General features: G+C 40.7%; 1 protein-coding gene across 2 annotated transcripts in view; it reads left to right on the top strand.

The window, feature by feature from the left end:
- The window catches only part of NIPAL2 (NIPA like domain containing 2), a 192,014-nt gene that overhangs the window by 125,048 nt on the left and 53,757 nt on the right, over positions 1 to 13,209 (top strand). For both annotated transcript variants that reach the window (XM_073679609.1, XM_073679607.1), the window contains exons 6-7: positions 6,287 to 6,383; positions 11,643 to 11,778. In XM_073679609.1, coding sequence (XP_073535710.1) covers positions 6,287 to 6,383; positions 11,643 to 11,778 — 233 coding nt within the window. The remainder of the gene's footprint in view (positions 1 to 6,286; positions 6,384 to 11,642; positions 11,779 to 13,209) is intronic.

The following is a 13,209-nucleotide window of genomic DNA, read 5'->3' as shown; positions in this document are numbered from 1 at the left end:
TTTTGCTTTGATGACTGCTTTGCACACTCTCGGCATTCTCTTGATGAGCTTCAAGAGGTAGTCACCGGAAATGTCAACGCAAACTGGATGGAATAGCATGCCGCTGCAAGATGCTGTGGTAGCCATGCTGGTTCAGTATACCTTCGATTTTGAATAAATCCCCAACAGTGTCACCAGCAAAGCACCCCCACACCATCACACCTCCTCCTCCATGCTTCATGGTGGGAACCAGGCATGTAGAGTCCATCCGTTCACCTTTTCTGCGTCGCACAAAGACACAGTGGTTGGAACCAAAGATCTCAAATTTGGACTCATCAGACCAAAGCACAGATTTACACTGGTCTAATGTCCATTCCTTGTGTTCTTTAGGCCAAACAAGTCTCTTCTGCTTGTTGCCTGTCCTTAGCAGTGGTTTCCTAGCAGCTATTTTACCATGAAGGCCTGCTGCACAAAGTCTCCTCTTAACAGTTGTTGTAGAGATGTGTCTGCTGCTAGAACTCTGTGTGGCATTGACCTGGTCTCTAATCTGAGCTGCTGTTAACCTGCGATTTCTGAGGCTGGTGACTCGGATAAACTTATCTTCAGAAGCAGAGGTGACTCTTGGTCTTCATTTCCTGGGGCGGTCCTCATGTGAGCCAGTTTCTTTGTAGCGCTTGATGGTTTTTGCAACTGCACTTCGGGACACTTTCAAAGTTTTCCCAATTTTTCGCACTGACTAACCTTCATTTCTTAAAGTAATGATGGCTACTCATTTTTCTTTACTTAGCTGCTTTTTTCTTGCCATAATACAAATTCTAACAGTCTATTCAGTAGGACTATCAGCTGTGTTTCCACCAGACTACTGCACAACACAACTGATGGTCCCAACCCCATTTATAAGGCAAGAAATCCCACTTATTAAACCTGACAGGGCACACCTGTGAAGTGAAAAACATTTCCGGTGACTACCTCTTGAAGCTCATCAAGAGAATGGCAAGAGTGTGCAAAGCAGTCATCAAAGCCAAAGGAGGCTACTTTGAAGAACCTAAAATATAAGATATATTTTCAGTTGTTTCACACTTTTTTGTTAAGTATATAATTCCACATGTGTTAATTCATAGTTTTGATGCTTTCAGTGTGAATGTACAATTTTCAAAGTCATGAAAATACAGAAAAATCTTTAAATCAGAAGGTGTGTCCAAACTTTTGGTCAATACTGTATGCTGTCCAGCTGCTTTCTTACAAGGGATTATATCAAAACTACAGCAAGCAGCCCAGTAAGTCACACATTGCTGTAATCAAGCTTTCACCCCCTACATCATGCTGCTCTCGGATTAGATGGTAAAAAAAACTGCTTACCGATTCCCTTTAAGCAGTTTACACCAGTTTTCTAACATAAAGCTGCTTGAAATGTCTACATTTTTTTGCTAAACTCGTACATATACAAAGAGTTTGACTTTTGGCATTTTTAGTTCCAGTTAGCCCTTCCTACTTCTTGAAAAGTGGGCAGAACTTGGCTTGGAGGGAGGATGCATATTCACACCCAAAAAATTAATCAGAATTGACCCCACAAAGGTGGAATGAATTACTACACAAATATTTGCCATCCCTTAATGGAGTACATTTTTTGCAGTGGTGCCTAGAAACTAAAACATCCAACAAATTCATTAAGAGGTGTGTACACCTCACTCTAGCACTTACTTCATCAAGTCTAGCGTACACCTTACGGCCTCCCTCAACAACACCCTAGACGTATGTGTGCAGATCTGGGACCCCTAGGATGTCTATGACGCCACATCCAACTTTTTAGAAGCCTGATGGAGTCATGAGCATATTACTTCTCTCCTTGATCCCTTTTGTTCTGATCCTCCCCTTGTTTCTTACCCCTTGTCTTGTGGCATGTATCCCCTCTCCTCCCCCCATTTCATCTTTTCTTTTTCTCTTATTAAACATTGAATTGTACAAAATTATTGAGAGTTTAGAACACAGGGCATTAACCTGAACTTTGTATTCGAGTTTGTATTATTCTTGGAAAATGTCAATAAAAATGACAGATTTTAAAAAAAAAAAAGACTGGCATACAAAACGCCAATGTTCAGTCTGAAATTTTATAGATTTACATGCTGGAGAATGAGAATATAAACACAGCAAAAAAGGGTAACAGTGTTTACCTGCCCAGGTCTCAGAACACATGCACCTCCAGGATGCAGCAAACCCATATAATAAAGATGGCGGCAACACAGGTGCAAAATACTGGGGAGACAACCACTCACAACCTACCAGTTTATGGAGGGGATGATTGCTAAGTATAGGATTGCACACAAAAAAAGGCTTGTATAGGGTGCTGGTCACACACAGGTAGTGCACAGTGTCTGTCTTACAGCCTATTATTGACGTCATTAGTGCATTAGTTCTGAGACTTGGGCAGGCAAACGCTGCTGCCCCTTTTTTGCTGTGTTAATGCTTGAATTTTTGGGAGAATTTTAATTCCTCTTACTGTGGCTTTGCCTTTAATTTTAGAATGAGAATATCCCTCTGACTCAATTGTCAACCAAAGGGTTTGTGCAGATGACTGAAGTTTCTCATCAAAACATTGGATCACACTCGGACCAATGTTATGGTATGGGGCCGTGCATATGTCCAATTTTTTCCTTGGACTCCGTGATCCGAGGAAAAAAATCCTAGCATACACGATTTGCTTCCTAAAATCTGATGGCACTCAGCCATTCAACTCTCTGAAAAAAATTGGACGCACTCGGATGACATCAGAATGTGGTCTGATTTACACAGACTGACAAAATGGAGAAGATGGCGAAACTTTTTATTTTTTTGTATTCTCCACATCCGAGAAAAATTGATCCCGCTCTGATCAGCATAATCTGACCTTTTTTCTTGGATGGAGAACTTAAGGTTCTCGTGAATACTGAGGACTACAGGGCAGCAGGATTACTTGTCTTCTTGTGATAATCTCCTACTAATAAAACAGTGATTTTATCAAAACTACGGGAAGCAGCCTAGTAAGTGACTCATCCCAGGAATCTGGGTCTCTTCCATCAGGCTTATCTCAGATTCAGTGGAAAAAAACCTGGTGACCTATTCCCTTTAAGACAGTGCCATTAAAGGGATGGTCTCAAACTAAAACTGATTTTAATCCTAAATGGCTATTTATTCATTGTAATAATCAAATCCTTTTTGTAATACACCTCAATTAAAAAGTTCCTACTGTTCCCTCTTTAATCTAATGGTTTCATTTCTTTGACCTTATTTTCATTTAAGAATATCAAGTGAATGGTGTGCTGCTCAAACAGGATGTCATGAGAGGGCAGACGTCACTTTCTGGGGTGGCACTGGTCACTGCATTATCTCCTTACAAAGCGCCCTGACAGTGCTCTCTCTTGTCGGCTTGTCACTTCTCATTAGTGTCAGCGAGGGAGTGCACTGTCACTGTGCATTGAAAATAATATTGTACAGTGACCAGAGAGCTCATTCTGAGCATACCTCGGAATTGACCACCAACAGTTGATCAGTAGAGCAGGGACTAGCCCAGCCCCTGAAATGGACATCACTGATGATGCTTCATTCCAGGGTGGGGGACATAGGCTACAGGAGTGACCGCAGCCTCTGCCCCCTGATCATGTCCTGTTTTGAGTATTCCAGCATGCATTGGGAATTCTCAAAACGGAAGTAGGTAAAAAAAATAAATAAAAATAAAGCAGTTAGAGAGGGAATGATTGATACTTTTTAATTAAAGTGTATTAGAAAAGCAATTAGATTATTACAAGAAATATATAGAGATTTAGGATTAAATTCAATATTAGTTTCAAACCACCCCTTTAAGTATATAAAAAATAAATTGCTTTAATTTCTTCTTCTTTGCAATGTTGGGAACATTTCTTTGTGCGATAATAATAATATAATCTCATTTCATAGACAAGTGCGTTTTGGTTTTTCATCTTTTGCACTATACCACAGAATAAAAATAAATGTTGTATTCCTAGTTGTATGAGGTCATTCATCAGAACACTTGTGTAATGATTGGGATTTACTGGAATCAATGATAGGCAGAGACTTTGCTGTAGGAAGGACTGACTAGCTATCTGGGGACATCATTAGTGAGGTGTTAGAATATCCGTACAGCTCAGAAATAGGGAAAAAATATTTTTAACGTAGCAAAAACAAGTTAAGAAATTGGTTTTGCACTTATCATTTCATATTCTCCGACTATGACATGCCAATGTACAGGGTTCATTATTGGAAAATGTTCCATGTACAAAAGAAACGATTTGCAAAAACATGGAAAATTGATCCCATGGAAGTCATTATGTCTCCATGTCCAAAGTAAAAGAACACAATAATTATTTTACATCATGTACAATATCTGGATTAAGGTGGCCATGTGTATAGAGGATTGAAAAACTTGTATTAACCACAGGCAGTAGAAACATCAGGAAAATCGTCTTTGTCATCTTACACCGTTGCTTAATATACATCTTTTTTTATACATACATATTTGGAGTCAATAATATGCTTTGATCGCCTTTTTTTTACTTTTCTGTAAATAGACCCCAAATTCCATGTTAATTACTTTCATAAAACCTCTTTAAGGTATGTGCACACGTTGAGTATTTGGATGCAAAAATTTCTGCACCTCTTGGCAGGAAAAACTGAGCAAAAACGCGTATTTTGATGCATTTTTCCATGCTTTTTTTTTCACCTGCTTTTTGCTTCGGTTTTTTGAAAAGCAATCAATGCTATAGAGATACATGATATAGATATTAAATATAGATAGACACCTTTTCCTCCCAACATATTATAAAAGTGCACCCTGTTGAGCTTGTTGGACAGATTTTATGATTAAATAAATGAAAAAAAACTAAGTAGGGTCTCCCCCATTTTTTGTAAAGCAGACAGCTGAGAGTTGATATTATCAGGCTGGGAAGGTCCATGGTTATTGGGCTCTTACCAGCCTAAAAATACCAGCCCACAGCAGCCCCAGAAGTGGCGCATCACATTAGATGCGCCAATTCTGGCTTTTTGCCTTGTCTTTTAATTTAAAAAAAAACTTCCCACACAGATCCAGCATAGGCCACCGAATTCAACGTAGGCCACTGAATCCGACAGTCGACAAATGGAAACCTGAAAAACATAAACAGACAGAAATAAAAACAAGACACTTTCCCTCTTTCACCACTTTATTAGAAAAAAAGTTCCCACACAGGTCCGACTACGCTTAATAAAATGGTGAACCATGGAAAGTGTGGGGGAGTGTTTATTTCAATAAAGATTTTTTTGTGTGTGTTTTTCTTTTTACTTACTGGGTTAGTAATGGGGGTGTCTGACACCTCTCCATTACTAACACCAGGGCTTCATATCAGCTGTGTTTTTGGACGTTTCACAGCTAAAATCAAGCCAAAGCTCCGATTACCAAGGCACCAGGGCATTCGGAATGGGCCAAGGGAAAGCACCAGAATTGGAGCATCTAATGTGATGCGCCACGCCTCAGGCAACTGAGGGCTGGTATTTTTAGGCTGGGAAGGGTCCAATAACCAAGGACCTTCCCAGCCTGATAATATCAGTTCTCAGCTGTCTGCTTTACCTTTGCTGGTTACAAAAAATGGGGGGGCCCCAGGTTGTTTTTTTAATTAATTAATTTATTTAATCATAAAAAGCTATCCAATAAGCTCTACAGGGTGCAATTTTATAATATGTCGGGGGGTTGTGCAATTACATGTCTGTCGCTCTATCTGTCTGTATGTCTATCTATATGTATTACCTATCTCTATAGATATCTATTATCTATCTCTATAGCATTCACTGCTGTCTAAAAATGCAGCAAATCTGCAATCATTTTTATACTTACGTTATTATAGTGTTTTTGACTGACTTAATTGAAGTCAATGGATGAAAAAATGCTGCAAAAACACTGAAAGAATTGACATGCTGCAGATTTGAATCTACACCAAATCTACAAGGCACAAATAAGCAACGAGTGCATGAGACTTCAGGATTCTCATTCACTTTGCTGGAATCAGGAAACCCTTCAGGTTTTGTGACAAATCCACGTGGCTAAAACCCGACGTGTGCACATAGCCTAATTATTTTCTGATCTCTATGTGGTAATCCCTCTGTGTTCAGTAGGAGATAAAGAAAGGAAGATGTCAATCATGTACTGTATATCATAAGTGGTAAAGGAGTTGTGTTTAGGCGAGACTTGGAGTAGGGTCAGAAAGTTTAGGAGAGACTTCTACATAAATTTCCACATCTGGTTGTAACATTGTGTATTAATTATTTATGACCTTTTTTCTAGCTCCTTGAAGTGGTAGCATTTTGTGTCCTGCTCTACGTGTACAAGAGGAAGGGAGTGAATCATATTGTGGTTTTGCTACTTCTGGTAGCTCTGTTGGGTGAGTGTTCATCGCTTTCTGATGACATCAAGACCTGTGCATCATCTTCTTCTCCCTTCTCATTACAGGCCGCTTAAATCAAACTCTTAGTGGAGACAATCTGTTCTAATGGTGGTTTTAGGTTTATCATTAACATATGAAAAAGTTGGGTTTTCTAAATTGTTGTTTTACGTGAATTAAAGGGAACCTGTCATGTAGCTAAAATGCTAATAACCTGCAGGTTAATGGCTTTCTGAAGCCAGGCAACCATGCACTGAAAGGCTGACTCCCGGGAGGAAATTAACTTTATTCTTCCCGGAAGCCCTTGGCTGTCGGTCAGAGAGGCACAACCAGTGTGGCTTCAGTCACCGCTCAGCACATAGTGAGTGGTGGCTGCAAGCGCGCCCCCGGTACTGACTGACAGCCGGCTCAGCACTGATATTGTACTGATGAGCTGGCTGTTAGTCAGTGCCAGGGGTGCGGTTACAGGCGCCGCTCACTATGTGCTGAGCAGTGACTGAAAGCCGGAGGCTGCGGGGAGCAATAAAGTTCATGTCCTTTCAGAAACTGGGCCTATAGCACGGCTGTAGAACCCTATTATCCGATGATTAACCCTTTATCTGCAAGTTAATAGCATTTTGGGACATGACCGGTTCCCTTTAATTCACAAACCAAAAATATTATTTTTTTTTTACCAATTTCAGAATAGTGTTGTTTTTTTAGCCACTACAATAGTAATAAAAAAAATTATACAAGTTTGGTATTAGTGAAATCTTACTGACCTGACGAATCATATTGCCAGGTCATTTTTACCACACCGCACCATACAAGCAAAACCCAAAACAACAATGGCGGAATTGCATGTTTTTCACCGTTTAACTTCATTTGAAATTCTTTCCTGTTTTTTTAGTACATTACAGGCAGACCCCGACTTACAAGCATCATTCAAATTACTTCCAACCCCTATTTACAAAAGTCGAAGGTTGAAAAAAAACCTAAACTCTTCACCGCTGACTTCTCTGACTGCCATTCAGTTCTCTTCTTTCAGCCGTCATGCGCTGCATCCTCGCTACAGGTGAGAACTTCCAGCCGCATCCAAGCTGCAGCTCACTGCAAGTCATAAGGTTGCGTTATCATCGCAACCTTATGACACACAGTAAGCTCCAGCCTAGTTGCGGCAAGAAGTTCTCATCTATAGTGAAAAGGCCGAAGATGCTGCATGCTCAACGACGAAAAGAAGAGTACAGGACGGCAAGGTGAGTATTGGTTAAAAAAAATAATAATATTCACTTCTCCGGTTGCCCCGCTGCTCTTCGTCTTGTCCTCTTTTTTTCCACCATGATGCACAGTTATCTTCTAGGGCTTAGACACGGCCTGAAGTCTTGGAGATGTGGCCCGCAATTGGGGAAAGAAGAGGACTGGACTGCAACCAGTGGGGCGGTCGGAGCGGACAGGTGAGTATTCGTTTTTTTTTGTTTTGTTTTTAACCCCTTCCCTGTTCCAACTTACCTACATACATTTCGGGGTCACGGACAAAGCTACAGAACGCATTTAGTTCGGGGACTGCCTGCATATGGTAAATTCAGAACTACATCTCGTCCTGAAAAAAAACAAAAAACAAGCCATATTACGGCTAGGTTGACAGAAAGCAGTAATAGTTATGGCTCTTGGAAGAAGAAGAGGAGGAAAAAACTAAAACGCAATAACGAAAAACCACAGTGAAAAAATCGCCTGTTCATGAAGGGGTTAAAGGAATCCAACAAGAATAAAATTAATTATTTTATATGAAAAACATTCCTTCATATTTTTTACATTGATACTGTGTTATGAACGGTGGATTTTGGAACAAAAACCCCAAAAGAGTTTTTCAGATGTGGGTTCACATCACCATATCCAACAATATGTACATCCTACCCAGCTCGATGTAGTGGCAATTATGTGGGACTATACAGTGGCTTGCAAAAGTATTCACCCCCTTGGTATTTTTCGTGTTTTGCTACCTCACAAACTGGAATTTCACAGATTTGAGGGTTTGAATCAGTTCATGTAAAGAACATTCCTACAATTGTGAACATTTGGCTGTCTTTCTATTGTGAAGCAGACAACAAATAGGACAAAATAACTGAAAACTTGAAAACTTCTGTGTGCATAACTATTCACCCCCCTAAAGTCATTACTTTGTAGAACCTCCTTTTAAAGCAATTACAGCTGCAAGTCACTTTTGGATAAGTCTCTATGAGCTTTCCACATCTTGCCACTGGGATTTTGGTCCATTTCTCAAGGCAACACTGCTCCAGCTCCTTCAAGTTAGATGGTTTCCTCTGGTGAACAGCAATCTTCCAGTCTGACCACAGATTAAGGTCTGGGTCTGGGCTTTGACTTGGCCACTCCAAAAAACCCTTAAACCACTCAAGTGTTGGTTTAGCAGTATGATTTGGGTCATTGTTTTGTTGGAAGGTGAACTCTGGTCCCGGTCTCAAATCACTGACAGACTAAAACACGTTTTGCTCAAAAATATCCCTGTATTTCGCACCATCCATCTTCCCCTCGACTCGGACCATTTTCCCTGTCACTGCTGCTGAAAAACATCCCCACAGCATGATGATGTTTCACTGTGGGGATGGTGTTCTTGGGGTGATGAGCTGTGTTGGTTTGACGCCAGACATAGTGTTTACCTTGGTGGCCAATAAGTTACATTTTGTTCTCTTCTGACCACAGCACCTTCCTCCATACATTTGGAGAGTCTCCCAAAAAAGGAGCCTTACAATTTTTGTGTATAAGTAAAAGCTTTTTTTCTGCCCACTCTTCCATAAAGGCCACCTCTATGGAGTGTACGGCTTATTGTGGTCGTATGGACAGATACTTCAGTCTCTGCTAGGGAACTCTGCAGCTCCTTCAGGGTTACCTTTGGTCTCTGTGCTGCCTCTTTGATTAATGCCCTCTCTTGGCAGGTTTTTTATGGTACCGTGTTCTTTCCATTTGATGATAATGGATTTTATGGTGCTCTGGGGGATCAACAGAGATTGGGATATTTTTTTGTAACCCCGACTTGTATTGTCCCTGACTTGTTTATAGGTCTCCTTGGTCTTCATGGTGTTTGGTTAGTGGTGCCTCTTGCTTAATGGTGTTGCAGCCTCTTTGGCCTTTCAGAAAAGATAAAGTGTATATACTGACAGACCATGTGACACTTAGATCACACACAGGTGGACTTGCTTTCACGAAGCATGTGACTTATGAAGGTAATTGCTTGCACCAGAAATTTTTAGGTGCTACATAGAAATAGGGGTGAATACATATGCACATGCCAATTTTTAGTTATTTGATCCCATAAATTTATGCCTATGTTTTTCTCACTTCACCAACTTAGACTATTTAGTGCTGATGCATCACACACAAAGCAGATTACAAAAAATATTTAAACACAGGTTGTAATGTAACAAAATAGGTAAAAAGCCAAAGGGGTGAATACTTTTGCAAGCCACTGTAGATGTATTTGGTGATCGGATGCACAAAGATTTCAGTTCTATGATAAATCTAACTCTGCAACATCTGTATGGTCAAAGTATTAACATATCCCTGCTCTTATAAGTATACATACAGTACAGACCAAAAGTTTGGACACACCTTCTCATTTAAAGATTTTTCTGTATTTTCATGACTATGAAAATTGTTCATTCACACTGAAGGCATCAAAACTATGAATTAACACATGTGGAGTTATATACTTAACAAAAAAGTGTAACAACTGTCTTATATTCTAGGTTCTTCAAAGTAGCCAACTTTTGCTTTGATGACTGCTTTGCACACTCTTGGCATTCTCTTGATGAGCTTCAAGAGGTAGTCACCGGAAATGGTTTTCACTTCACAGGTGTGCCCTGACAGGTTTAATAAGTGGGATTTCTTGCCTTATAAATGGGGTGGGGACCATCAGTTGTGTTGTGCAGAAGTCAGGTGGATACACAGCTGATAGTCCTACTGAAAGACTGTTAGAATTTGTATTATGTCAAGAAAAAAGCAGCTAAGTAAATAAAAACGAGTGGCCATCATTACTTTAAGAAACGAAGGTCAGTCAGTCCGAAAAATTGGGAAAACTTTGAAACTGTCCCCAAGTACAGTTGCAAAAACCATCAAGCGCTACAAAGAAACTGGCTCACATGAGGACCGCCCCAGGAAAGGAAGACCAAGAGTTACCTCTGCTTCTGAGGATAAGTTTATCCGAGTCACCAGCCTCAGAAATCGCAGGTTAACAGCAGCTCAGATTAGAGACCAGGTCAATGCCACACAGAGTTCTAGCAGCAGACACATCTCTACAACAACTGTTAAGAGGAGACTTTGTGCAGCAGGCCTTCATGGTAAAATAGCTGCTAGAAAACCACTGCTAAGGACAGGCAACAAGCAGAGGAGACTTGTTTGGCCTAAAGAACACAAGGAATGGACATTAGACCAGTGGAAATCTGTGCTTTGGTCTGATGAGCCCAAATTTGAGATCTTTGGTTCCAACCACCGTGTCCTTGTGCGACGCAGAAAAGGTGAACAGATGGACTCTACATGCCTGGTTCCCACCGTGAAGCATGGAGGAGGAGGTGTGATGGTGTGGGGTGCTTTGCTGGTGACACTGTTGGGGATTTATTCAAAATTGAAGGCATACTGAACCAGCATGGCTACCACAGCATCTGGCAGTGGCATGCTATGCCATCCGGTTTGCGTTTAGTTGGACCATCATTTATTTTTCAACAGGACAATGACTCCAAACACACCTCCAGGCTGTGTAAGGGCTATTTGACCAAGAAGGAGAGTGATGGGGTGCTACGCCAGATGACCTGGCCTCCACAGTCACCAGACCTGAACCCAATCGAGATGGTTTGGGGTGAGCTGGACCGCAGAGTGAAGGCAAGAGGGCCAACAAGTGCTAAGCATCACTGGGAACTCCTTCAAGATTGTTGGAAGACCATTTCCGGTGACTACCTCTTGAAGCTCATCAAGAGAATGCCAAGAGTGTGCAAAGCAGTCATCAAAGCAAAAGGTGGCTACTTTGAAGAACCTAGAATATAAGACATATTTTCAGTTGTTTCACACTTTTTTGTTAAGTATATAATTCCACATGTGTTAATTCATAGTTTTGATGCCTTCAGTGTGAATGTACAATTGTCATAGTCATGAAAATACAGAAAAATCTTTAAAAGAGAAGGTGTGTCCAAACTTTTGGTCTGTACTGTACATAGGAACTCAGTATAAATAATGTCTAGTTTCCTTACACGCCTTTTGTCTCTTTACTTTCAGCTTCGGTAGCAGTGATTTCAGTGAAAGCTGTAGCGGGTATGATTGCGATGACCTTGAAGGGGGATATGCAGCTCACTTACGCCATCTTCTACGTCATGGTAGTTGCAATGGTCGCATCATGTGTCTTTCAGGTCAAGTAAGTAATGACACATTTAGCTATAAAGGTATTCTTCCGCATGACAGCCCTCATTTGTCTGTTTGACCAGACAGGTCCTTCTATAAGAGAATCTTAATGACTGTACTGCCTGTCTGTGCACAACACAGCGGAACATGGCGGGATCTGTGCTCACCGGAGTCTTACTGAGAAATAATAGTTAAAATCTGGACTGAGAACCGGTCTAATTAATCTTCATTAGTGGACGTCAGGATGGTTACATCCTTAATTACACGTAGAAATGTCATCTTCTATTATTTGCGCTTTAGAAGTAAAAATAAGATTATTTACTGGACACCAAGTAAAATAAATGCGCTGATTAAAAAAAAAACGGAGCTCCACTTCAAAGGGCTGAACATCTGTCCGTAATGAACATTTCATATCAACTGCTCATATGTAAGATGGGAGATCAACCCAAATAGAATTGTTGTGGGGAACAAATGCAAAAAAAATGGCAGCTGTGTATATGTGAAGCTGGTGAGTAAGGCAAAAGTGCGTGGACTTTGTAAAGAAAAAAGAGGCAATAGTTACTAATACCAATAAGTTTTTTCTCTTCTGCCAAGTTACTCAGCCATTCCTTACATGTACACTACGTGGGCAAATGCCTCCAATTAGAAATGTAGTATAGTTTTTCAGCTACTGCAATGCCCTGCACATGGGGTAAGCGACAGAGCGAATCTGAAGAACTATACTACATTTCGGATTGGAGGTATTTTCTAATATTATTAATATTACACCTACTGCTTTTTAGGATAGGATCTTAGAGATGGAAATACCCCTTTAAATTTATTGTTCAGTCCCATTGCCGCCGGTTTATAACATTAGGCCTCTCACCATGGTAAAGAGCTCACTGATGTCAGCGCGGGCCTGTAATAGGAGCCACTAGTGTAACAAGTCTGTTCATGACTTTTCTTTTCTCCTAAATACTCCACCATCACCTGTGAGTGATATTACTGAAAAGCGGAAATAAGTGCAGAAACTCAGCCATGAAGTTGGGACCCCGTAACATTGTAGAGCAGGGTCACCGAGTGCTGAGGAGCAGAGGGAAGAAAAGTCACTGATGCTCTGCTGACCCCATAACTGCAGAGTCCAAACCTCCTCCGACATTAACATCTGACAAAAACTGTGCCCCTACCAGGAACGTCATGGCCAAGCTGCTGCATGCAAGCCTTACATCAGATTCTAGTTTGACTTTTATCCTACGTGTTGTGATAAGGCTCGTTAAAGGTCGATATTGACTTTAGGACTGCTACTTCCAATAGGTGGTACCAGAGGTCAAGTCCTCTCTGAAGAGGCAAGTTGCATATTTAATTTCCCAGAGGAGCATTGCATGGCCTATAAGTCTCCTTACACTGGCATGTCACTTTCCACAAGGAGAAACATTACCCATTATACTGTGCAAAAAAAAAGAAT

This window comes from Phyllobates terribilis, unplaced genomic scaffold, assembly GCF_046119375.1.
Source record: "Phyllobates terribilis strain yellow unplaced genomic scaffold, ASM4611937v1 Scaffold_4__5_contigs__length_816908805, whole genome shotgun sequence".
Lineage (NCBI taxonomy): Eukaryota > Metazoa > Chordata > Amphibia > Anura > Dendrobatidae > Phyllobates > Phyllobates terribilis.
The sequence above is the reverse complement of the archived record's forward strand: the minus strand, read 5'-3'. Positions and strand labels throughout refer to the sequence as shown.